Source organism: Pecten maximus, chromosome 5 (genome assembly GCF_902652985.1).
Source record: "Pecten maximus chromosome 5, xPecMax1.1, whole genome shotgun sequence".
Lineage (NCBI taxonomy): Eukaryota > Metazoa > Mollusca > Bivalvia > Pectinida > Pectinidae > Pecten > Pecten maximus.
This window is the reverse complement of record NC_047019.1, coordinates 34,669,174-34,695,858: the sequence shown is the minus strand read 5'-3', so window position 1 is coordinate 34,695,858 and position 26,685 is coordinate 34,669,174. Positions and strand designations below refer to the sequence as shown.

The following is a 26,685-nucleotide window of genomic DNA, read 5'->3' as shown; positions in this document are numbered from 1 at the left end:
CAAAAATGGGCAACTCTACATATCTATATTCCTTTGATTAGTGTAACCATTTCAGTATCACCCGATAATTACATAATTACTACAATTTGGTATACCAAACACCTCACTCGAACCCCTGTTTTTGACAAGTAGATTTTTACTAATATCTACTTGTATCAAGTTACAAGGTCCTTATTTTAAGTCTGATCTATAGGTTTATAGCTGTCAGTTAGATTTCTGTATAGAAACAGATAACGACAACTGATAAAACAATATTAATATTTTTTATTACGCATAAATTACATATATGCCCTCTGAGAAGGGTCAGCACAAACTCACCCGAACTTAACGCACTGCAATAAAATATTTTGTATATCAGTATGTATCAATACATAGACCATTAGGGTCGTAACATGTTTTCAGTAAGATAATTAAAATAAAACACATATAGGTTCTTCAAGGATGGACGAGCGACTAACGGACCACTGACCATAGATAAGGCGAGATTTAAAACACTGGAACAAGTTGTCGATGTATTCCATATTTATACTCACTTCTACCGATTCCATGTTTCCCCAAATGTGTTTTTGAACATTTATGCATTACTTTCCGCATATTTATCCTACTGCAACACATCACTTCGTCAAACATTCATACCTACCAATATCACTTTCCCTGGGTATATATTTTCTTTTGGGTACCACTTCAATATCCGTATTCTCCATTTCACCAAAATGAATCTAGCACGGACTGAAACTTTTCTTCTTATTATATCTTTAAAAAGTGCAGATTTCATGTCTTCACTGGTCAGAGATAAACAAGACCTCATTTTACTAGTGTTGTACGAGAGCAAAGGAAACACAATATATCAACACATTTCAATACACACTGCAGCAATTAGAGTAACGCCAAAGAAGAATTCAACTGTAACAAATAGTTGGTTCACCGCAGGCTCGTCTGTGATGCTAAGGACCTCAAGTGTTGTAACTGGGATACTCAAAACAGGCCGAAAGAAATGTCAACATCTATATGGGATGGTACAATAAAATGTCACCATCTATATGGGATGGTACAATAAAATGTAAACAACTGCCCAATAATTAATAAACGTATCTCAAAAGTAAATGTTTGTCTTCACACCAAGAGGTCCTGGATAAACATGGACAACTCCGATTTCTACATATCAACTTGCAGCTAATGAATACCTGTATGTCTTTGTCGTAAGAAAATGTTACACAGAGTGCTTAATTACATGTGCAGATAAGAAATATTCCCATATCTATATTCTTTACATTATCGTAATAATTTCAGTATCACCCGACATTTATATATATATATACATTGTAACGAAGTATATAACAATTACTACAATTTGGTATACCAAACTCATCACTCGAACCCGTGTTTGACAGGTAGCTTTTTTACTAATATTTACTTGTATTAAGTTACAAGCTCATTATTTAAGACTGATCTATAGGTTCATAGCTATCATTAAGATTTCTGTATAGAAACAGATAACGACAACTGATAAAGCAATGTTAGATTTGTAGGCACACATTACATGTATGCCCTCTAAGGGTCAGCACATAAACTCACCCATCACAATTTTATCGATTATTAAACAACTGAATGCATCTTTTTATATCAATAGGTATACGTATTAATACATAGACCATTAGGGCAATGCTATGTTTTTAGAATGATAATAAAAAAACCCATTTAAAGGTTATGCAAGGATGGACGACCGACTAACGGACACTGACCATAGATAAGGCGAGATTTAAAAAACTGGAACAAGTTGTCGATGTATTCCAAATTAATACTCAGTGCGATTCACAATTTCAACAAAATATATCTGACAAGGTTTATAGTTATATTTTTGTGTAGAAACAGATACAGCTGATAAAACCACAAGCGTCTGCTTCTGGTTCGCATTGACAGAAAATAAAATAGGACTTACCCCTACTATGATAATGATGGTGTGGATCTTAAAGGTATCTTGCCTGATGATGATGATGATGATGATGATGATATGATGATGATGATGATGACGATGATGATGATGATGTTTAGTATCTTCTAGATTGATATACTATGGCAATTCGATTGCTAGTTATAAGAGTGAGATGATGTATAATTTTTTTTACATTTGTGTGTTGATATATATTGTTCATGAAAATGAATTGAAAAATAGTTGATATATATTGTACATGAAAATGAAACAAAAAATAAATTATCAAAGAAAGTATGTAGGTATATGTTGATTAGTATTACCTCAACATGGATCCTGCTCTATATCTTCAATCGCTTGGTAAGCACACAAGTTTTATTATGAACGCTTTAGAGGTGTCGACTTACAATAATTATTGGATTCACCTAATTATTGATATCCGGAGTGGGCGTTGTTATGGGTGACTGGTTAATATAATATTAAATTCACACTGACAATCATCGGTATTTGTTATGAAGTAATTAAAATGGTATTATCTGGGGGTTTTTTCGTTACATTTTGATACTTTATTTTTTTTTTTATATTTGTTTTATTTTTCCAAGGCATATTATACATAGGTACATATATATATTTTACTTCGGAAACATTTACATACTTACTCACTCACTCACTCTACATTCTATCTTTTTGACATTCAAATTAATGTATATTGCATCTATTCACTCAATTGTTCAGCTTTCACACTATATATTCTTCCAAAACCTTTCATATTTAACGTCATATGGTTTCACCCTCTCACCCTAACAAACATACACACCTAACATCAATGGTATAAGATAAAAACAAACACAGATACACGTGGACAGGATACAAATCATAACATTTATATTATTTAATCTTGAACAAAACGACAAAAATCCATATAGACATATACAGACATACATAAAGAAGAGGAAAGGAAGGAGAAGGAAGAGAAGAAGGATGAAAAGTGGAAGAAAGAAAGGAAGGAGAAGAAAAGGAAGGGAGTACTTTGTAATATTTTAAAGTATTTTTATTCAAAGATAGTACAAAAGAAAAAAAAAAAAAAAAAATATCATACTTTACACAATTTATGCCAAAAGAGGAAAGGACTGGATGGTAGACTTGTTACTAAAAATGTAGATTAACTCAATTATATATATTTACTGCAATTGTCAGACACTGGGATTCCAGCAAAAGAAGAAGGTACCACATGTATGCGATTATTAATATTTAATACAAATAAATGTGTAATGTATAAGTCAATAAAACAGATTAAAAAAGTATTATTCCATAATCTGCAAAAGTTTATCCCATTTTCTCCATTCAGCCAAACATTTGTTTTTTTCTTTTTCCCCTTTTTTAGAGCTACAAAATTTTCTGACTTTATAATGATCATAGATACAATAGAGTAAAGAGTTGATATTTAAAGATTTATGCAGACATCTGTTTCTGTATATGTATTGTTTTATAATCAAAATAATTTGATTATCTACTTTAAAGGATGGATTTTTATAATCACCATCATATTTACCAAAAAGCATTGTTTTTTTATTTAGTCTAAAGGGAATAAATAATGCATCTAATAATATATCTAGACCTTCATACTTAACTGATACTTTATACTTAAATGTGATTGGTCGAAAAATTCTTTTCATTCTTCTATGAAAAAAATTCTGAGAATGGCGCGAAAAATGTGACGTCACAATACGACAATTGACGTTGCGTATTGATTTGAGAAAAAAGAATCCCATTTAAAACCAGTAAAATTGTACATAAAACATGTTTTAAATTAGAAAATCATTTTCAAAAATTAATTATAAGCGTTGATGTCAATTTTTTTTTAGTTTCATCGGGGTATGAAACAAATTTTGTTTGCAAACTTCTGTAAGAATCCGCTCAACAATTCAAATCTGATCACTGTGTAAAGGAAATATATCCTACAAATATCATGTCATGATTGATACGTACAGCACCACCCTACATGTCATTGCACATTTGAGCTGATTTGCCTTTAATCAAATTGTGTACATACTGATGTACTATATCACAGTATAGCTTATGTAAATTGACTGATATACTTCTTCATACAGAAACATATGTTTGCATTAAATGATCAAAGCATTGCAGTTAACTGGTGCATTGCTGTAGAGAGTAATGTAATTTATACATCAATGAATGTTGAAAACAATTTTTTCAGCCATTTATGTTAGAAATGTTTTTACACTCCCTTTTATGTTTGAGCGACAAATTGGACAATTCTTCAATGCAGGGGCACATTCTGCACAACAGCTTAAATGTCCACACGGTAAAAACACTATTGAAACTGGAGCCTGGAGACAGACCTTGCAAGTCAGCTGGACTCGGAGAGCATCATTTTCTTTTAAAATGTCAGACTTTGTGGAATCTTCATGTAAACATGGCCCTAAAACAGAAAACAATAATTAGACATCAGTTTTATAGAAATATTATACATTTTCTAATCTTGTAATGCCAAAATGTGAAGCTATATATGTCCATAATGGTGGAGTTATACCCTTTATACAATGTTTTATCCAATAAAACAAATTAATTTTAATTAAGATGAAGTAACTTCAGTCGGAGTTAATATAAATGTATATATATGTGTGGGCCAATATGGACACCAGAATACATATTCCAGCAATACGAGGGTTGATTGATATGTTGTGAGCCTCGTATTGAAGGAGGTACTCAAGGTTGATTTTTTTAAGTCTTAATGTTCTTTGACTATATATAGGGCCATGTAATCGAGGACTGGTCTCATTTGGTTAGTTTATATTGACGAGGTAGCACTCTAAAGTAAACAAGACAAGCGACTTTTGCAAAATGGACAAAATCGGTTATGATTAGGGTGAAAGAGTCTGTCATTGCCATGGATGCCATTCACAATTGTGGCTTTAAACTGATTGAGCATCCACCTTATTCACCTGATCTTGCTCCATCAGACTTTCATCTATTTCCAAACCTGAAACAGCTAGTTCAGGCACCCTAACCCTAACCTAACCCTAATGTGCAGTGTATAACTTTCTGAACAGCCAGGAATATGAGTTTTATAAAAGTGGCATTGAGGCCCACATCGCTGGCAAAAGTATATCGATACTGAAGGGGATTATGTTGAAAAATAATACAATATGTCCGGCAAAATTCAAATCCTTCAATATGAGGCTCACAACTTATCAATCAGCCCTCCTACATATGATGGGTGATAGCAATAATATAGAAAAGCATTGTAACTTGTTCTGAAACTATCTGCACCTTTATCAGGACATAAAGTTACATCAAACAAAACAAAAGCTACAAAAAGCATGACAAGATCTATTAAGATAAAAGATTTAAATGAACTATATAACTATTACATCCATTATTGCGGGCTTGCGGCCTTACAGCTAATGAGCAATACATATTTATCTCGTCAAATGTATATATCTTGTCTATTTATATGAAGGCGGTAAAGCATATAACCCCTTTGTTTGGCAAAAGACGACAATGCAAAAGATGTAATATTCCTGATTATATATGAGGATGGTTTAATATATCAATGATGTGCCCATCCCCCCCCCCCCCCCCCCCCCAACAATTGAACACTCTTGATAGCCCATCACCCCCCCCCCCCCCCCCCCCCCCCCCCCCCACACACACACACACACACACACACCTCCCCAGCATGCTACAGACCTAATATCAACTCTCTTGGCTATTAAGAAATCATTGTTTCGAAGATTTAAACCTATTTGACCCCTGTGACCTTTAATGTAGGTCAAGGTTATTCATTTGAACAACTTGATAACCCTTCACCCCAGCATGCAACACACCCAATATCAGGTCTCTCAGCCTCTTAGTTATTGAGAAGAATTACACTTGCTTAAAGAAAAAAATTGACACAAGACGGCTGGACGGATATCACATCACAGCATAAGCCCACTTAAGCTAAAAACAATAATTACAAAATCTTTATAGAAAGATTATACAGTTTGATGTTAGTTATAAGACCTATTCAGTAACAATGTAGAACAAGTATCACCTACCATTGACAGCAACATCGGCCTCACTTTTCTTGACTTCTCCTTTTAAGGCATCATTGTCATCATTTGTTAAATTTCCATCATCAATATCAAACACTACCTGCATCAAATCAACTGCTGAGAACTCGTCAGTTTCTGTAAAATTGATTGTAATGTGTGAGACCGGACAAAACCGGACGAAACCAATTCTAATATGAATTATCTGATGTGCTTCTCATTTCAAAAAAAATTATGTATAGACAGAAATTACTTATTTAAAATGAAATGCATTAATATCAAGATTATGTATACTTACTTTTTCTATGGATGAGAATACGGATGGCATCTCGGACTTTAACTTGTTCAATATTCATTTCTAATATACTCTGTACAGAAGGTCTCTGCATCATGTCCTCATAGAATTCAGGTTCCTTCTTGGCTGCGGCCCCTTTTTCTGAATCTGCTCAATAATATATAAAATATATATAAAATCAGAAAACACTGGTGAATAACAGTTTCCTAATAACATGCAGAACATGTAAACATGTCATTTTCATTTTTTTCCTTTAAACATTTTAATGTTGGGTACCATGTTAACATGGGCAGTATGTATACTCTCAGCCGTGAAGCTGTCAGATTTTTTCTTATTCTGGTGTTCTTTTAAAAAAGCATGATCAATATTATCTGTACATAAATCTAATGTTGTGTCAGTCTCCTAAATGCTCAAAACATAAAAATCACTCCAAAAATCTCGCAGAATAAAAATAGATGGAACTACATTGTGTTTGTGTTGTTGAAATGATGGTTTTTAGGACCGTGCCAAGAGAGTCTGATACTTTCCCGCAAAAAAGGATGTTTTCTCTCTCTCATGATCAGGTAAAATCATGAAAAAATGTATTTTTTCTAATGGACACGGTAACGCTGTAAGCCCCCCCCCCCCCCCCATTTTATGGTTGGGGCATGAAAATAATCATAATGTAAATATAAGGAATGAAATTTATTTTCATGAGGTCATTATAACAATATTTTTGAATATTGCTTTTTTGGACATGCATATTTACCCTGTATCACTTTAATCATGGAATATGGGAATATGTGCAGAATTCCAATGTTATTATGACCTCATGAATGTTGAAAACATTTCATTCCTTATGTAAACACATACCTGTTTGTAGATCTGTCGGATGCTGCCTTCTGTTTCGGTATTTGTCATCTACAGCCTGCATCTGTATTGTAAACATATGTCTAAAATTTAAACTATGAACAGATTAACCCATTTCTAATTATGGCTTTATGATTTTCCCTATAAAATCTACCTGCAGACTAACTTCATACAGTCTATATAAATGTAAATCCCTGTATTACATAGTCTATGTCATGGTACAGAAGCTCTGGAAATAAACTTCACATGGAGAATAACTAGGTACTATAGACTCAAATTGATTCTGACACTGTTATGTATTGAAAGACCTTCTGTAAGGCAATTCATATTTGTTTGGTGGCGCTTTGGTTACATACACAACTGCCTTTCAACTAGGCAGCAAAGATCTGATTCCTCGATCAGATGTGAAAATTAAAAGGTACTGGGTTGCCTAACCTGTGGGTTTCTCAGTTGCTCTGGTTTTCTCCCAAATTAAAACCTCTCACACAATTCAACCCATCCGCGCCAACAAAAGTGAATGATAAGTTTGTATAGCTTTGCAATTTAATGGGTTTTGGTGTGAAGGAAAACATGTCTGTGGTATTTACATTATATTTGTGTGTATAGATAAGGGAAATTCAAAAGTGGCTGAACTGTCCTGTGAAGATACTGGTGTGGATATTTGTAACAAATAGGGGACAGGAACTTCTCGAAGGTAAAACAATATTTTGTAACTACATAAAGGTATCGATAATTTTTGAGACTCAGATGTCTTTGAAGTCCTGGTGCTTTTCCAGTACGGCCGGCACTCAATCATAAGTACCTACTGTATGTAGATAATTATAACAGGACTCAAAAATCATACCGTAATTTAGGAAATGGTGTTTTGGACTTACCCCAAAAAATTCTACAACTGTTATCTGTACATGTACTGTCAGTAAAACACTACAGAGTCGACGGTTATATATATATGCCTGGGGCTCAACACAGGTTAACATGCACAGTTTTGAATAGAAAGAGTTTTTTTTGGTGTAGCAGATATTTCAATTATGTATGGCACTACAGAATTTGACTATGGCATTATGGTGCTGCTCCATAGTAAAACAGCCCATGGTGACCACTGTAAAAATGTATATCACACTGTATACTTGGTATTTCTGTGGATCTTGATTTAAGCAGATGAACACTAAGAGAATCAATTACCTTATTCACGTCTCCATCACATCCCAGGGTTTCCTTGATAAAATTAGGTCCCAGTATGTTTAGGACATGTGTACAGTTTGGAGACCAGCGAGCGTGTTCTGTCCATGGTCTATCACCAGATTCCCATGAATTCAAAGCTAGTCCACAATAATAGCACACTACAGTATCTCCTTTTTCTGAAAGAAATCACAAAAAATGATTAGGAGCATTAACTAATTATAAGAGGCCTAAACTTAAAAGGCCTATTTTGCTCCCCTTAATATCTAAACATTTCCAGCAATATTTTTTAATATATATATATAAGTAATTTAATGTTCCAAAGTTCAATCAGTATCTACTATCTTTCAGAGTTTAATAGAATCATTTACCCCCTTAGGGGTGAATAGGTGGATGAACCACATTCAGCCCGAGCATGTAGATAGAGTTAAGTCAAGACAAAAGGCCTGCTCAAGAATCTTACCCCGAGATCGGTCAAGATGTATCTAATATTGATGTTATTACATCCATGTAAGATAATGTCAATGCAGTTAGGTTACATTGTCACCATGGTGTCATAAGAATGTTGCCATACAATTGTTTCATAAAGGGAACCCCCACATCAATAGTAGGGCAAGATCACTTTGGTGGATAACTGAAATGTTCCTAACATTATCATGATATCTAATTATTTCTTGTATGTATTTGATATACGAAGGAAGTGCTACAAAGGGTATCTCACATTTTGGTAACATTAGGGAGGTATATAATTACTGCTAGGATCACACGTACAACTTGGTTAGGGAGGTATATAATTACTGCTAGGATCACACGTACAACTTGGTTAGGGAGGTATATAATTACTGCTAGGATCACACGTACAACTTGGTTAGGGAGGTATATAATTACTGCTAGGATCACACGTACAACTTGGTTAGGGAGGTATATAATTACTGCTAGGATCACACGTACAACTTGGTTAGGGAGGTATATAATTACTGCTAGGATCACACGTACAACTTGGTTAGGGAGGTATATAATTACTGCTAGGATCACACGTACAACTTGGTTAGGGAGGTATATAATTACTGCTAGGATCACACGTACAACTTGGTTAGGGAGGTATATAATTACTGCTAGGATCACACGTACAACTTGGTTAGGGAGGTATATAATTACTGCTAGGATCACACGTACAACTTGGTTAGGGAGGTATATAATTACTGCTAGGATCAGACGTACAACTTGGTTAGGGAGGTATATAATTACTGCTAGGATCACACGTACAACTTGGTTAGGGAGGTATATAATTACTGCTAGGATCACACGTACAACTTGGTTAGGGAGGTATATAATTACTGCTAGGATCACACGTACAACTTGGTTAGGGAGGTACGGTATATAATTATTGCTAGGATCACACGTACAACTTGGTTAGGGAGGTATATAATTACTGCTAGGATCACACGTACAACTTGGTTAGGGAGGTATATAATTACTGCTAGGATCACACGTACAACTTGGTTAGGGAGGTATATAATTACTGCTAGGATCACACGTACAACTTGGTTAGGGAGGTATATAATTACTGCTAGGATCACACGTACAACTTGGTTAGGGAGGTATATAATTACTGCTAGGATCACACGTACAACTTGTTTAGGGAGGTATATAATTACTGCTAGGATCACACGTACAACTTGGTTAGGGAGGTATATAATTACTGCTAGGATCACACGTACAACTTGGTTAGGGAGGTATATAATTACTGCTAGGATCACACGTACAACTTGGTTAGGGAGGTATATAATTACTGCTAGGATCACACGTACAACTTGGTTAGGGAGGTATATAATTACTGCTAGGATCACACGTACAACTTGGTTAGGGAGGTATATAATTACTGCTAGGATCACACGTACAACTTGGTTAGGGAGGTATATAATTACTGCTAGGATCACACGTACAACTTGGTTAGGGAGGTATATAATTACTGCTAGGATCACACGTACAACTTGGTTAGGGAGGTATATAATTACTGCTAGGATCACACGTACAACTTGGTTAGGGAGGTATATAATTACTGCTAGGATCACACGTACAACTTGGTTAGGGAGGTATATAATTACTGCTAGGATCACACGTACAACTTGGTTAGGGAGGTATATAATTACTGCTAGGATCACACGTACAACTTGGTTAGGGAGGTATATAATTACTGCTAGGATCACACGTACAACTTGGTTAGGGAGGTATATAATTACTGCTAGGATCACATGTACACGTACAACTTGGTTAGGGAGGTATATAATTACTGCTAGGATCACATGTACACGTACAACTTGGTTAGGGAGGTATATAATTACTGCTAGGATCACACGTACAACTTGGTTAGGGAGGTATATAATTACTGCTAGGATCACACGTACAACTTGGTTAGGGAGGTATATAATTACTGCATGCTAGGATCACACGTACAAATTGGTTAGGGAGGTATATAATTACTGCTAGGATCATACATACAATTTGGTTAGGGAGGTATATAATTACTGCTAGGATCATACATACAATTTGGTTAGGGAGGTATATAATTACTGCTAGGATCACACGTACAACTTGGTTAGGGAGGTATATAATTACTGCTAGGATCACACGTACAACTTGGTTAGGGAGGTATATAATTACTGCTAGGATCATACATACAATTTGGTTAGGGAGGTATATAATTACTGCTAGGATCACACGTACAACTTGGTTAGGGAGGTATATAATTACTGCTAGGATCACACGTACAACTTGGTTAGGGAGGTATATAATTACTGCTAGGATCACACGTACAAATTGGTTAGGGAGGTATATAATTACTGCTAGGATCACACGTACAACTTGGTTAGGGAGGTATATAATTACTGCTAGGATCACACGTACAACTTGGTTAGGGAGGTATATAATTACTGCTAGGATCACACGTACAACTTGGTTAGGGAGGTATATAATTACTGCTAGGATCACACGTACAACTTGGTTAGGGAGGTATATAATTACTGCTAGGATCACATGTACACGTACAAATTGGTTAGGGAGGTATATAATTACTGCTAGGATCACACGTACAACTTGGTTAGGGAGGTATATAATTACTGCTAGGATCACACGTACAACTTGGTTAGGGAGGTATATAATTACTGCTAGGATCACACGTACAAATTGGTTAGGGAGGTATATAATTACTGCTAGGATCACACGTACAACTTGGTTAGGGAGGTATATAATTACTGCTAGGATCACACGTACAACTTGGTTAGGGAGGTATATAATTACTGCTAGGATCACACGTACAACTTGGTTAGGGAGGTATATAATTACTGCTAGGATCACACGTACAACTTGGTTAGGGAGGTATATAATTACTGCTAGGATCACATGTACACGTACAAATTGGTTAGGGAGGTATATAATTACTGCTAGGATCACACGTACAACTTGGTTAGGGAGGTATATAATTACTGCTAGGATCACACGTACAACTTGGTTAGGGAGGTACATGTATGATTACTGCTAGGATCACATGCACAAATTCCATACTTCCGCTGGACAAAGAATTATATTTTGTACAATATGCATCTTATTTAATTTTGATGTCTGGATATATTGCATTATAGTTCAACTACAAGTTAATCAAATGAAAGTGCAATTTTAAAGGTAATCAAATAGAAATGTAAGTGACAAGTTGTGACATCACATCCAACAGGTTATCGCAGTCTCCAGAAAATGTTAAGAGTTCTTATTTACAGTACATGGAGATAACTGAGGCCTAAACCAGCCAAATGTTGAACAAAAGATTTTAACATCAAGGTTTTTTTTGATGAACATTGTTCATAAAAAAAATCCTTGATGTTAAAATCTTTTGTTGTGGCTATAAAAAACTAACAGAATACAATGTGCATTTATGTAGTTATATACAATTAATCTGCAAGCATAGATAACAAGACATATATATCTTGTAAACAAATAAACCCTACAGTATAGTTTTGTACTTACCAGAATAGAAGAAACCCGCTTCAGAAAGGTCATTTGATTTCAGAAAATGTGAATCTGACCATTTATTATATGTTTTAAGTCTTGATACACGGATAGCATACTGGATGTATTTTGGCCGATCAAAAGAAACACCGGTATCATTTACATTAACTGGCTGTGGCGCATGATTTAAAACATGGGCAGCATTCACCACAGACGGTGGACAATTGTCTATCCTGGGTATTGATTCTCCATTTCGATTCTCACTGTCAAATCCGTTCCTTTGGTGAAAGGTTGTTGCAGGTTCATCAAAACCTTCCCTACGTACAGGTGCATGATCGGTGTCAAGGTCAATATCATTTCCAAGTCTTCCGTTCATTGTAAGGTATCATTTACAATAATGAATCTTCCAAAAGGAGGATAATCTGATTGGTATTCCTGGAGTTTTAGTTCATACTATTCTGAAACAGAAAACAAATCCTGTACTATTTTTATAAATAAAAGAAATTGAAAAAAAAAAAAAAAAAAAATGGGCTCGAATCGCTCACCTGCAATGCAGTTATCTTTTCATATATGGATCCTGCAGTTATTTCAGGAGTCTTTTAAGTCTGTTGGCGTATTAAATTCTTAAATCATGGTTTATTTGATCTTATGACATTGAATCTAGATCAAGGCCATTGATTTGTTCAAATAGTGTAGCCCTTCATCGCAGCATACTACAGGCCCAAATTCAGAAGTAGTACTTGTTAGTGTATGTCAAGGTCATTCATTTGAACAAACTAGGTATCCCTTCACCCAAGCATGCAACAGAACCAATATCCAGTCCCTGGGCCTCATGGTTATTGAGAATAAGTCTTTTAAAGATTTTAGGCTATTTGACCCCTGTGACCTTGGATGTGAGTCAAGGTCATTCATTTGAACAAACTTGGTAGCCCTTCATCCGAGCATGATACGGGCCGAATATTAGGTCTCTGGGCCTCTTGGTTAATGATCATGAGAAGAAGTTGTTTAAATGGAAAAGTTGATGACGAGGGAAGCAGGACGCCATGCTACAGCATAAGCTCACTTGCCCTTTGGGCCGGTCAGCTAAAAATTAATGTACAGTGTATATGTAATATATGTATAAAAGTATATATATATATACCTTAAGCGCTTAAAGCTTGGCTTATGTAAACAAGGGCCCAATGGGCATGTATTGTTCATGTCCTAGCAAACTGCTGTCGTACATTCTGCTTTGAAAGCCTGTGTATGTCAAAAACAAGACAAAGCTAATGCGTTTAATAAGGTTTATACTTTTATTATACCTTCATAATTGTTTTAACTTGTAAATGTTAGCACGTTAAACTTTATTTGATTGGTTTAAATGCATTAAAATGCTAACATGTTATATTCATCTTGGTTTTTAACATGGACAGCCTGATGTATTATGCTGTCCATTAGCAGCAGCCATTTTGTGAAAGTAAGCACAAGTTTAAAGATTAGCCACTAAGAACAAAAGATATGATTTAGCAGATTTTAATAAAGAGAACTAGTACTGCACCTTGGTGAAAAACTTTATTTTTGTGACTTTTAAAGCTTAATATAATAAGTATATGATGTACATGTGGATTCAAATCATACATGATTTTGTACCTTTTGTTTACAGAATTGAAACACATTTAGTTTTCAGCAGAAATTATTTAAAGATAAGAGGCCCAATGGGCCTGTATCACTCATCTGGCTCTACAGCAAATGTGCAGTTGACTGAGGTCATTTCTACAGATACTATGCTGATAACAAATTTATTCAAATATCAGAGTAAGCTAGGTTTATTCATGTCAATATATTTTCTAGTCCTTCATTCCGGCATACTATTGGCCTAAGATCAGGTCTTGGGTGACTCTTGGCTCTAAGCATACTACAGACAGGCCCAATATCAAGTCCTTGGGCCTCTTGGTAATTGAGAAGTTGTTTGAAGATTATAGCCTATTTGACCCATGTGACCTTGAATGAAGGTCAAGGTCATCTATTTGAACAAACTTGGTATCCCTTCATCTAAGCATGCTACAGGCCCAATATCAAGTCCCAGCTGGGCCTCTTGGTTATTGAGAACAAGTCATTTGAATATTATAACCTATTTGATTCATGTGACCTTGAATGAAGGTCAAGGTAATTTATTTTGATGAACTTGGTAGCCCTTCAACCGAGCATGCTACCGGCCCAATATCATGTCCCTGGACCTCTTGGTTATTGAGAAGAAGTTGTTTGAAGATTATAGCCTATTTGACCCATGTGACTTTGAATGAAGGTCAATGTCATTTATTTGAACAAACTTGGTAGCCCTTTACCCCAGCATGCTACAGGCCCAATATCAAGTCCCTGGGCCTCTTGGTTACCGAGAAGGAGTCGTTTGAAGATTATAGCTTATTTGACCCATGTGACTTTGAATGAAGGTCAAGGTCAATTATTTGAACCAACTTGCATTGGTAGCCATTTACCCCGGGCTAGCATGCTACAGGCCCAATATCACGTCCCTGGGCCTCTTGGTTATTGAGAAGAAGTTGTTTGAAAATTATAGCCTATTTGACCCATGTGACTTTGAATGAAGGTCAAGGTCATTTATTTGAACTGCCTTCGGGCAGGTGAGCTAATAATACATTCAATTCATGCGACCTTGATGTGTGGTCAAGATCGATCATTTCCTTTTGCAAATCTATAGGTTGGCGTCATCATCATGATTCTAGAGACCTATTGGTTACTGAATCCTGTGATCTTGACAAGTATGGGTCAAGGTCATTTGATTAAACAAACGTTGTCACACTTCATAAGTTCATATCAGAAAATTGTTGCCAAATATCATGATACTGGTTTTGTTACTTGAGTATTTCATGTCTTGATATATTGACATTTTCAAAGAAGGATTCTTATTCAAAATTCCTAGAAGTGAAAACCCAATTGAAAACTATTAAAGATATGTATAAATACATTTCCTAATCTGCCCATGTATACTGACTATATGTAGTCTATACCGTAGATGTACCATTCATTTTTTTAATGATATACATTAACATACTAAATATTAGAAAACTAGAATATACACAGAATTTCTGCTAATGTAAAAAAATATACAACACTTGGTAGTCGGTATTTAAAAAGAGAGAGAACAACTTCTGTCTTCATGTCCAATTCAGTCGGTCTGCTTGCATGACCATATAATTGGAAAGTCTAGATCTGATCATGACCAATCATAGAAATTACTGCATTTACAATAAAGTGTGACATAGATTTTGTAGTCTGATTAAACTGGTCTGCAACCAGTAACTGGGCACAACCAAGTTCTGACCAATCGTAAACATTTGTAACAGGAGATCTAGAGGAGATAATGTAGCGGAACACTAGCCGGATGCTCTACCAATTGAGCTACCTGGTCACTGATGATCCACCCAGTCCAGTCACACTACACAGTTGATATAAAGCATTGACTTTGATAGTGTAAAACAGCTGAACTATTACTCTACCGTTGTATTAAAACTGCAAACAGGTACGACGTATTGGGATATATAATAATAATAAAAAGTCAAAATAGGGTTAAATATACTCTGAGTAATATACTGTGAGTAATATACTGTGAGAAATATACTGTGAGCTAAAATAAAATTAAACAGACCTACAAATAAGCTAATATTACTGTATATGGTTTACTTTACATACCTTTCTTTTGATTTTCCAAAACAATTGCTGCATAGTGATGATTTCTTGAAACTTATCATTACAGAAAAAAGTTTATCATTTCCATCCAAAAATGAAAGATGAACATAGTTTATATCCCTTATCATATACATTTTAAGTAAATACAGTCAATAAATAAATGGAATTCATCGTTTGTAAGCTCCTTCTCTCTCAACGTACTGCCCATGGAGGAAGGTGCAGTTAGGGTTTTACAGGTATTTATTGGATACTGTCCAGACACGCGCCAGTTTCTAAAAATAGCCATTTCAAAATTTCCATTTAAATAGGTCCTAGTCATATGCTAATAATTATCAAACTACCGTACGTTGCCTTAGATAGGCCTATGTCATGCCCGGTCTTCGTGTCAACGCTTCCTGGTCCGCTGACACACAGGAACATGATTAGTCTTATCTTATAAATATTTCTGGCTATTTTTTGTGCTGACATAAGCCTCGGATCCGGACTAGGCCCACCCATACTGGCAATTTGGCTAAGCTATCACCCAATTTCTCCGGTTTATCAAATATTAAGTGGAACAGTCTTAGTGCTATAAAACAAATTTAAGTTTCCCATCGACATTCTAACTGTTAGTAGACCTACACACGTTTTAAATGTTAATGTCTTCGCATTGATTAGTGTCGTCATGGACAGATCTATTTTTAGATTATTTCGATTTTGGCTCGAATATGACATTTCAACTTGAAATATTGTCAAATTTTATGATACATTTGGCTTAAAAAGTTCAAATTGCGAGATCTCCATTCGTGCCTGTTTCGAATAACACGATTAGAACATACAAACATTCTAATTTTATGTCTGGTTGAAAACCAAGCAATCTCTAGTCGAAGTCCTAAAGTAAATGGGTCACATATTATCGAGTATATTTTTCAAACATTACAGATATTCTAAGAATATATTCATTTCTAGAATCCCATATCAACATATTTGGTTTTCCAATTTATCTTAAGGTGGAGATTTCGTAAGAAAAGTATTTGGGTTTTGCCCAGAATAAAAGAAAATATTTAAACTTACCGGATCACTGAAAATTTCCACCAAGGAAGGGTATTTCCACTGTGCTATTTTTATTCCCACGTAATATCCTCGGAAATATGACACGTCTAGCTAGTTTCATTTGAATTCTAAGACCTTGATACAATTGACGGTATGCATTGAGTATGGTAACTCAGTTAGGCCTAATTAAACTACTTTTAATATTGGATTCTTCACTAAGCCTGTTTGACTGTTGTTATAAATTAATATCACAAAACGTACTGTAAATATATAATCACTAACTTGTACGAGTTAGCTCCCCTCCGCCGTGATACTGATGCTACTTTCGATGTTTATAGCAGTAGTGCGATAAACTCGTCTAGGACTTATTTGACGCCAAATTACACCAGTGGTAGCTATACGCAACTAACAGGATGACAACATTCCGAGCGTTATTTAGAAACCATTATGTTTCTGTAGTACACAAAACGTATGACAGGAAAAACCTGTTTGCATGAGGTTTATAAACTAAATGTATCATATCTTCAGTTTGCTAAGCCGTATTTGAAAATAATTTTAAAATAGTGGACAAATTTATCCAGAAATACATGGATGTGTCACAAAAAAAGAAAAGAAAAAGAAAAAAGTATCATTATGTATATTGCACTTTGAATTGTCCTGTGTAACATGAATGTAACATTTCGTCACACATTTATGTGTGTCTAAGTGATCAGTACAATCTTCTTTAAACCTTATAACGTATCATTTTTTACTACCGTGTCGACGTTTACTCCCACTCATTCACAGACTTAATAATAGATCTCTGCACTCATCCAACGTTTTTTTTTCAGAAACAACGTCAGACGTTGTACCTGGGTTTACTTGGTAGACAAAATGTGTTTTTGTGTGATAATCATTAGTTGTGTAACTAATTACTACTAATTTAAAGTCTACAAAAATTGCGATTTATTTGGTTACTTTGAGTAACAAAGTGAAAAAAAAGAGTTGAAATTTATCCATTATTCATTTGATGTAATAACATTAACATGGGAAAATGATAACCTAAGAATGATCCACTTTCCCGAAACACACTATAGTTTTACCTGATAGGGAGCTCGAGATATACATAATCAATTTGATTGTATCAAGAAAACAAGGGACATATCAAAAGTAAGAAAAGAGCATTTTAAAAGACGAACATAGACGATAACAACATCAATGAAGTGTACTTTAAATCATCGTATAATTCCAAACTACATGTAGTTCGACTTAAACTGTACTGCATGGTACGTACTAGCTACACATTATCAGTTCGATCTCCCTCCCCTGGTCACTTCAATTCCATCTACATATCCTATCTATTTGCCGTGAAAGGAATAATTTCGAACAACCACTGCTAAACCAGTAACACCATTAACGTACTAAAGTCATACAAGGCAAGATGGAAGGTTAGAGAGACAAGAGATTATTTTGAAGAGTGTATTTAGATACGATCACTAGAACGATTAAAAGTCTGACCAATTATAAAAAATATGCTCAATATCACCATTTGATAAATCAGCACTTCGTGACAAAAGTAAACCTAGGTACACATGATGATACGATATCAACTCATTTAATATTTCACGTCTTATGTTCTTTAAGTTTTCTCACGGGAGTGGCCACATGCAGGTACAAGAAGGCGATTCTACCAAGTTTACATGATACACATCATAATTAATTTGGCTACAACTGTGTCTAGGTTTAGTCAGTAAGTTATTAAGGCGACAGGGTCCGTAGTTAAAGCAACGAGGGGTTAGGGTCGTTAACTGTAGTCTGATTCCGTGTAGGTTTTGAAAGACAGAAATAGAAAAATATAGGTATTTCGTGTATTTACAATGCTGAAGCTTTAAGTCCGCACAGTATACATTAGAAGTCACTTATAACTCTCAATAAAATAACCCCAATTATCTATGAAATATTGAATTATTTGATACCTCTATGTTGAAGTATTTTAGTAATAATAACAATGGGCCGTATTCGTAAGTCCTCAAGTCCATAAGGAAATGAATCATAATTGAGAATACCACCGAGATGTACATGAAGTATAATGATCTTATAGATATTGCATTTAAGTAAGATACAAAATCTATACGTTTTACAGTATTGAGTACAGACAAGAGCTGGGCACGTAATATCTCGATGTGCGAACATTCAACTACACTATGAATAACAACATCTTTGTACATAGATCCACATGAATGGCACAAATATATGTTTTCATTATCACGCATTTAAAGCCCCAGTCACACATAACGGCGAATCAAGGCGACTCATTTGCGATCAATTTTGACAGCGAACTCTTGCGAACTTTTAAATTAAAATATCGTTTGCAACCTCTTTGAGAATTATTAGCAACACTTTGACGACAAATAGACGAACTTCTTACGAAAAAACAATTTTACACCAGGAATATTTTGCGAACATGGCGATCTTTTGCGACAGATAGCTATTGTAAGCGACCCTATTAGCGACACGGGCGCGACTTTTTTACGACACATTTACAACTAAACGCGACAGCGTGTAATGCCCCCATCACACTAAGACAAAGACCACGAAGACCGCACTGCGTCCTTAAAATTTCGAGAAACGCAGCGGGGTCGTGGCAAAAATGGAGAATTTTGCAGTTGTCACGTTCATATTACGCCCTCATTACGTCCTTGCTGGGTTCTTACTACGTCCTACACGTTTCCACTAAGACCTTATCTCGCGCATGTTCGCGCGTGCACCACGCTCTGTGTGTTCTTAATACGCTCTTACTACGTCCAAAAAGATCTTTCTACGCGTGCATTACGTAATTACTACGTTCTCTCTGCGTTTGCCCGTTCCCTATAAATACAACTTGACTTGTTTCTTTTTTCCATTCCCCTGCAATATTCACAATATGCCGCCGAGAAAATCCGGACAGTCCAAGACAGGCCGTGGTGGGAGAGGCAGAGGTAAAATTCTAAAAAATCCACCACCAGTTGCCAGCGTTGTTGCATCCGAAGCAACCAACGATTATGACGAAGAACCGAATTTTTCGACTGGTACAGGCAGGGCAGAGAAGTTCTTGATAACTTGTAACCATCTTCTTTTGTAGTTTGAACGAAAGTGATAATGGATTAAACTTGAAATGAGTATTTATACAGCCGATCCTCTGGACGTGGTTTTGACGTGGTGGTAACCTGTGACAGACGTGTCGTAAACTTAATGAGCACCGTAAGAACGTACTGGAAACCTAACGTGGTCATCAACAACGTGGTATTGGCGTACCTTGGTCATTGTACAAGCGTAGAGAGGTCGCAATAAGAACTACATTGACGTAGCAAGAACGCACTGACAACGCAATGAGAACGTAATACAATCCTTTCCATCAGCGCTACGCTTCCACTGCGTCAATGAAGTTCTCATTGGGTTTTGGTTACGTCATTACCACGTCAATACCGCTGGTACTGCGTCCCTGTTACGTTCTTACTACGTCCCGATTGGACCACGTCCTCGCTACGCTTTTTTTTTAACATGCTCAAAGTTTGTTCACGTCCTCCAGGTCCATGAAGACCATAACACGTCCTTATCGGTCTCTATTGAGTCTTTACTACGTTGTACAAGTTCTTTCTGCGTTCGCATTGCGTTCTTCAATTTTTTCCAGGACGTGGTTGGACGTAGTGGGAACGTGACCTAGTGTGATGGGGGTATAAGATCACTTACAATCGTTTGAGACAGATTGCGACATGTTTACAATTAATTACAACAATTAGCGATTTTGATGAGATTGATTGCGAATGATTACGAATGTCATGAGATTTTGGTATAAATACAGATGTAGTTTTGCAATTAACATTCAGTCAGCTTTATTCTGAAGCAAAGGACAATATGTTACTGGCTCCAAGGAGACTCAGAGAGTTGCAAAAGCTTCTCTTAGCTGACCAAGATATGCTACGGGATGACCTTGAAGTAGCAAACGAGATCATAGACTACAGGAGAGAAAGAAAAGAAAGAATGCAGAGAAGATGATTTCTTTTTTCCTTTGTCGTCTTTTGTCCTGGCCATATTTTGGGGCTGTCTTGTTCAAGAACAATAAAGAAACTGGATGCACCCTACACATAGGCTAACCGTATTTATACCCTCCTCGCAAAAGTCGTTGACAGTCGTAATTATAACGCAAAGGAGTCCCAAACGGTCGCTAATGTAATCGTTATTATTCGCCAAAAGGTCGTATGTGTTTGTAAATGTCCAAGTCTGTATCGACATATGTCTCAAACATGTCGTATATTGTCGCTAACAGTTTGCAAGTCGTTCGTACTTGGTTCGTTAACAATTCGTAAATATGTTGTAAATGATCGCCAAAGAGAATACTTTGCGAATCGCTAAGACAAGTTACAACTCTTTTTCAATTACATACGACAGAGTGGAGAATCGTTAGAGAACACTTTACGACAAAAATTATTTAACTCAAAAAAAAAAAATTTATTCAAAAAAATTCGCAAAGCATGGCGATCATTGAGCGAACCTTGGAGAACCTTGGAGAATGTTTTAAGACAAAAATACGACATTCCGAGACAACTTCGCGATCGACTGCGAATCGTAGTTCGTAAAACATTCGCCAAAGGTCGCGCCCATGTGTGTCTGGGGCTTAAACAAAAAGTTTACCAATTGTCTTAAAACATAGGCTGTATTGTGGAAACCGTATAGCAAGTTTCCATATAACATCAAGTTGTATATTATTATGATGAAGCGTTATCGGCATTCATTCTTTTACATATTTTAACTGTTCATTATTTCTTACGTGATCATTGACTAATCGCTTCCATTGACATTTGTTGGGGAATAACCCATTCTTTAAAAAATCATCAAGAAAATGATACAAAGTTTTGTAAAAACAATATTCAAAAGTTATCCCAATAGATACCTGAGGTATTGAAAGTTATTATGTAACATTAAACCGGCATGTCTACATTAAATACATTTAAAATAGATCAAAAAATTAAACAGAGATTCAGATTGTAATCGATAGTCGTTCATCAAACATCTTCCGATAGTCGTTCATCAAACATCTTCCGATAGTCGTTCATCAAACATCTTCCGATAGTCGTTCATCAAACATCTTCCGATAGTCGAAAATGGTTTCCCTTTGATTCCCAACATTAATGAATTAATAGATAATTACATGCAACATTTAAAGAGGTTATATAAATGTACGTATCTACTTACTGTTATACCACAGATTTCTTTGTTCTATTCAATGACTAATTCCTGCAATACAGCCGATATCGTCCGTATTTTCTTAGTCAGGACGTAAACAACAAAACGTTGACGAGATCATTTTAAAAACATGATCGGTATGGTATCCAATTAATTCGCATATGTATTATTTTTGCATAATGATTATGTCACTAGTATAATATACCCTGGATCAGTTTTCATTGGCTGCGACGGTCTGAAATCAATCGTGACGTCATACTATAGACAATGGCGTTACGTAATGAATTGGCGATGGGGAAAACAATAATAAAAAAACAGCAAAACAAACAAAACAAATGGCTGCCATTGTTTATTTTGTTTCTAAATCTTCCTACTTTAAAATCTGACAAAACATAGGGTTTCTAATTTGTGTGATAAAAAGTATCTTCTTTTTTGTTCATTCATCATAAACTTCTAAGACTTGCTCCATAAAATGTTATATGAGATGAAAAAAATGTAAGATCTTGCATGTGTTTATAATTAATTAAGATATGTGATATTGGGAAGGGGCAAAATGAAACTTACTTTGATTAGATGGCAAATGGGACAGACTTTTTACCATATGAAGGAGGTAAAACAATAAGTCAGACTACCAGTGTAACATCTATGCGATTCCGGGACAGCTCCATGGATTTCCAACGAAGTCCTCTCTTTTCGGAATTACTGTCAAAACGACGTCATTGTGACGTCATTAGGGATGATAATCTCCAAGCGCGTGACAGTGTCACATTTATGGTATCTTATTTTTAATGTATACTTATCTAATCTAGGTTATCAATATAAAATGTTAAACAACAATGTTGATAACATTATTAGATAGCCCGCAATTTGAATATTTTAACAGATTGACCTTCTGAATATTTATGGCTTATAAAAAGTTTTAATAGCCATCATTGCATTGCTCTTAAGCGACTGGATTTGTGAACCGATCTCTTTTGTTCTTTCTATTTTGAATTTCCTTCTCGATGTCTTCCTTGTCATTGCCTTACGTGTGGTGTTCACTCGGGACAGTGATGTACATATCATACACGATTCAAATTGTATTTGGTATACTTCATATAGGACGTTTAGCACTGTAAGGAACGTAGACGGAAACTGACTCATCCACGACCGCAATGGCCTGGAACATATGTCAACACCCGATCACTTTACATCGGCAGCAGGTCATTAGCCCCAATCACCGTATCAGAAAAACAATCGCCCCTACTGCTATTTTAGGCATAGCCAAATCTGGTCAAACAAACGCTCGCACTACCTGCTATGGACACTCGTGAGCATAACACTATAGTTGTTTTGTGCAATATGTCTGTTAAATGAGATTTCATTGTACTCTTGAAACTTGCATTTTACGCCTGTTTTGCCGAAATTAACAAATTAAATGTCAAAAGCAAGACCCATGGATAGCCATGATACATATTAACAATTGGTCAAGTTACTTCTGTTTAATTGAAACAGAATAGTGATTTGTATGCTTGTAAAATATCACTTAATGCTATTTATATGAATCTTAACCGACCGACTAGTGATATTTTAACTTGACACTAAATGTGTTCGTATTTTTCTTTTCCAAATAGAATACTCATACTGTAAAATGAATACAGTAATTTAGTTGAAAATTGATAATTCAGTTATTACGACAACCCCAACTTTTAATGATTTGTGACACATTACCCTTTACACTGCACCGAACCGTTATATTATAACTTTCCGAGACCAGGATGGAAGATTGCACATGCTTGTCTTGTCTATCCCGACATTTTATAATTTTTCTCGCGTGGTGGAATGATTTAATATAAACTTTATTTCATCATAATTTAACATTAAGTTAATAACAACACATAGGACAGTATGAGAGAATAGGATCCGGAAACACGTTGTAGTAACTTATATAAATCCGTTTCCTGGAATGGCTTGAAATTGACTGTCAGTTGGTGGGTAAACCCGGATTAGTCACCCTCGCTATGCCTCATTCTGGGAAAATGTTTTCTGCTTCTACTTTGAGGTTATTTTCAGAAAGACAGTCAATATTCAGAAGTTGTCACAAAGTTATACCCAGTATCACTATTGTCCTTATGATTAACCCCACGTGTTGAAAATAGTAAGATATTTCCTACTAATTCCGCACGGATTTTATTCCTCGCGTGATCACCAAATAGCTGTATAACAAGCTGTTGTGGAGAATAGATACAATTATTAATATTAATTAGATATTTGTTAAAAACTTATTTATCAATGTAAACACAATGATTAATTATTGATTTTAAAAATTATAGTTTAATATTAATAAATGAATTTTTATTATCAATATATGATTTAGAAATATCAATAAATAGATAAGAAATGATAAACATTTCATTATATTTTAATATCACTAAATACCACTTATTCCACATTGGCTTGGCATATACCTGGAGGCTGCAGCTGTCTATTTCTGACGTGTTATATTAGTAGTGCAGTATTTCTAGTTTTACTAGACATTTTCCTAAAGAGCTTGGTAATGTTAAAGATAACTTTTATTCTGATTCAGGACTACATAAGGTCCTCTATACAAGACTCACAATAGATACATGATAAATCGATATATCAGATGTTGTGAGTTATTTTTCTATGAATCCTTAAAACACGAGAAAACTATATAGGAACCTGTATGGAATGTTTGGCACGTAGTACTAGCACTGTCATATGGAACTCGCTCGTATAGCACAGTGTAGTGGTTTTGTCAGCTGGAAACCATGATAAACAAGAAATATCTTTTAAAAAGATCAACGGCATAGTTTTAATGCTGGTGGTTATAATGTATAACTACTGGTGAAATAAATTAACGAACTACATTGTAATTAATAAATGCGCAGTTTCAGCACGGATAACAAATTTATATCAGTTTGAATCATTTTTGGTGTTAATAAGACTGCAAATGTGTCATTTGAATAGATGCATCCACTTATTCAGCTTGCATTCAATATAAAAGGGATATCACGGTAAAAACGTTGCAATTTTCACTAAATGTACGCGTTTTGCTCCTTTCCAGTTATGTTTCTGTGCTGTTCCAATGTTCACAGTCAATCCCTATGTCCAGCTTGACCACTCGATTTAGTTGGGAATCCCCCTCTAAATTTAGCGCGGAAATTATTTTTAAATCATTACGTGACTGTTTTTAAATCGTGGCAACACAAACACACGATAGTTTACAAGGCGGTATCTATATTCCATCTGGGTAAGTTGGATAACGATATTATACAGTGGTTTAAATGTTAAATAACACGTTCTGTATATATTACGGCACACATATTTATGTGTAAATAGGTGTAAACACTGTTCATATAGTGTAGTGACAGTAGCGATGTACTGGTACAGACTGTATAAATATTACCGAGTTTGTGGAAATATTACCGAGTTTGTGTTAATATTACAGAGTTTGTGTAAATATTACCGAGTTTGTCATGACCTACTATCAAGCAATCAAGCAGAATACGAGCGGCGTCCGTATTACTGCTGTTTTCATGTTTGAACTGTTACAATCTATTGTACTGCTTTCCAAGTTTAATTCTAGGATTGTGTTTGACCCATTTTCTTATTATTCTCTTCATTGCGAAAGCTGTTATCGTTTTCAAACCCAGTCGATAAACATTGGAAGCCATTTTTGTTTCCATGTGTTTTAGTTTGTTGTGCGCATGCGTTTATCGTATATGTCACAAAATTTGCATATTCAGAGTGATAACCTTTTAATAATTGATAATTGATGTTTATCATCAAATTCGAATGGTTATTGTTCAGAAGGTTATTTTTTTTAAAAGATATACCCAATAATATGATAAAAAATACAAAATAAATATTGGTTTACCGTGAGGTCACTTTAACTTTGTTTCGTTTTTAACTGTATATCTGCATTTTGCATTGACCGCTACATTGACCAATCACATACTTCATCTTGACCAATAACGCCACCTGTCGCGTCATATCCGGGGCCAAAACAAAATTAGACGGCTATGCCGAAAAATCTGAAATTCGAGACTGGGGGTCACCCTTTAAAGCCACACTTCATGTTACATCATAACAAAATACCGCACCTCTACTGGTGTACAAAGTGGACCTTGTTTATGTTGTCAATAGCTAGGCTGTATGTATACTGGTGTACAAAGTGGACATTGTTTATGTTGTCAATAGGCTGTATGCAGATGACCAAGAACCAAAAATAACCATATAGTCAGAATTCTATTATTAGTGACAATTTTTATTTCTGGGTAAAAGGAACGTGCCAATTAAAACCTCTGTGTGTATATACAGTACACAATGTGTCATCGGAGCATTATACATCGTTGTTATGTTTTTGTTTGAAAATCCTTGTTATTCCCTAAATAATATGACAAATCATAATAACTTTGACATACATATTAAATATAGGAGAAAACAACATA

General features: G+C 35.3%; 1 protein-coding gene across 2 annotated transcripts; it reads right to left on the bottom strand.

Annotated features, from left to right (window-relative positions):
• Positions 1 to 247: 247 nt before the first annotated feature.
• Positions 248 to 17,081, bottom strand: LOC117327875 (baculoviral IAP repeat-containing protein 2-like). Of its 2 annotated transcripts, none has more exons than XM_033885098.1 (7): positions 17,051 to 17,081; positions 12,332 to 12,771; positions 8,315 to 8,490; positions 7,136 to 7,196; positions 6,287 to 6,430; positions 5,995 to 6,126; positions 248 to 4,373 (listed from the first exon to the last, which is right to left on the bottom strand). In XM_033885098.1, exons 2-7 carry the CDS (start codon positions 12,687 to 12,689, stop codon positions 4,153 to 4,155), a joined length of 1,092 nt encoding a protein of 363 aa, XP_033740989.1. In that variant the 5' UTR covers positions 12,690 to 12,771; positions 17,051 to 17,081; the 3' UTR covers positions 248 to 4,152. The 2 variants fall into 2 exon arrangements, with proteins under 2 accessions (XP_033740989.1, XP_033740988.1); XM_033885097.1 differs by lacking the exon at positions 17,051 to 17,081 and adding an exon at positions 16,001 to 16,215.
• Positions 17,082 to 26,685: the final 9,604 nt, after the last annotated feature.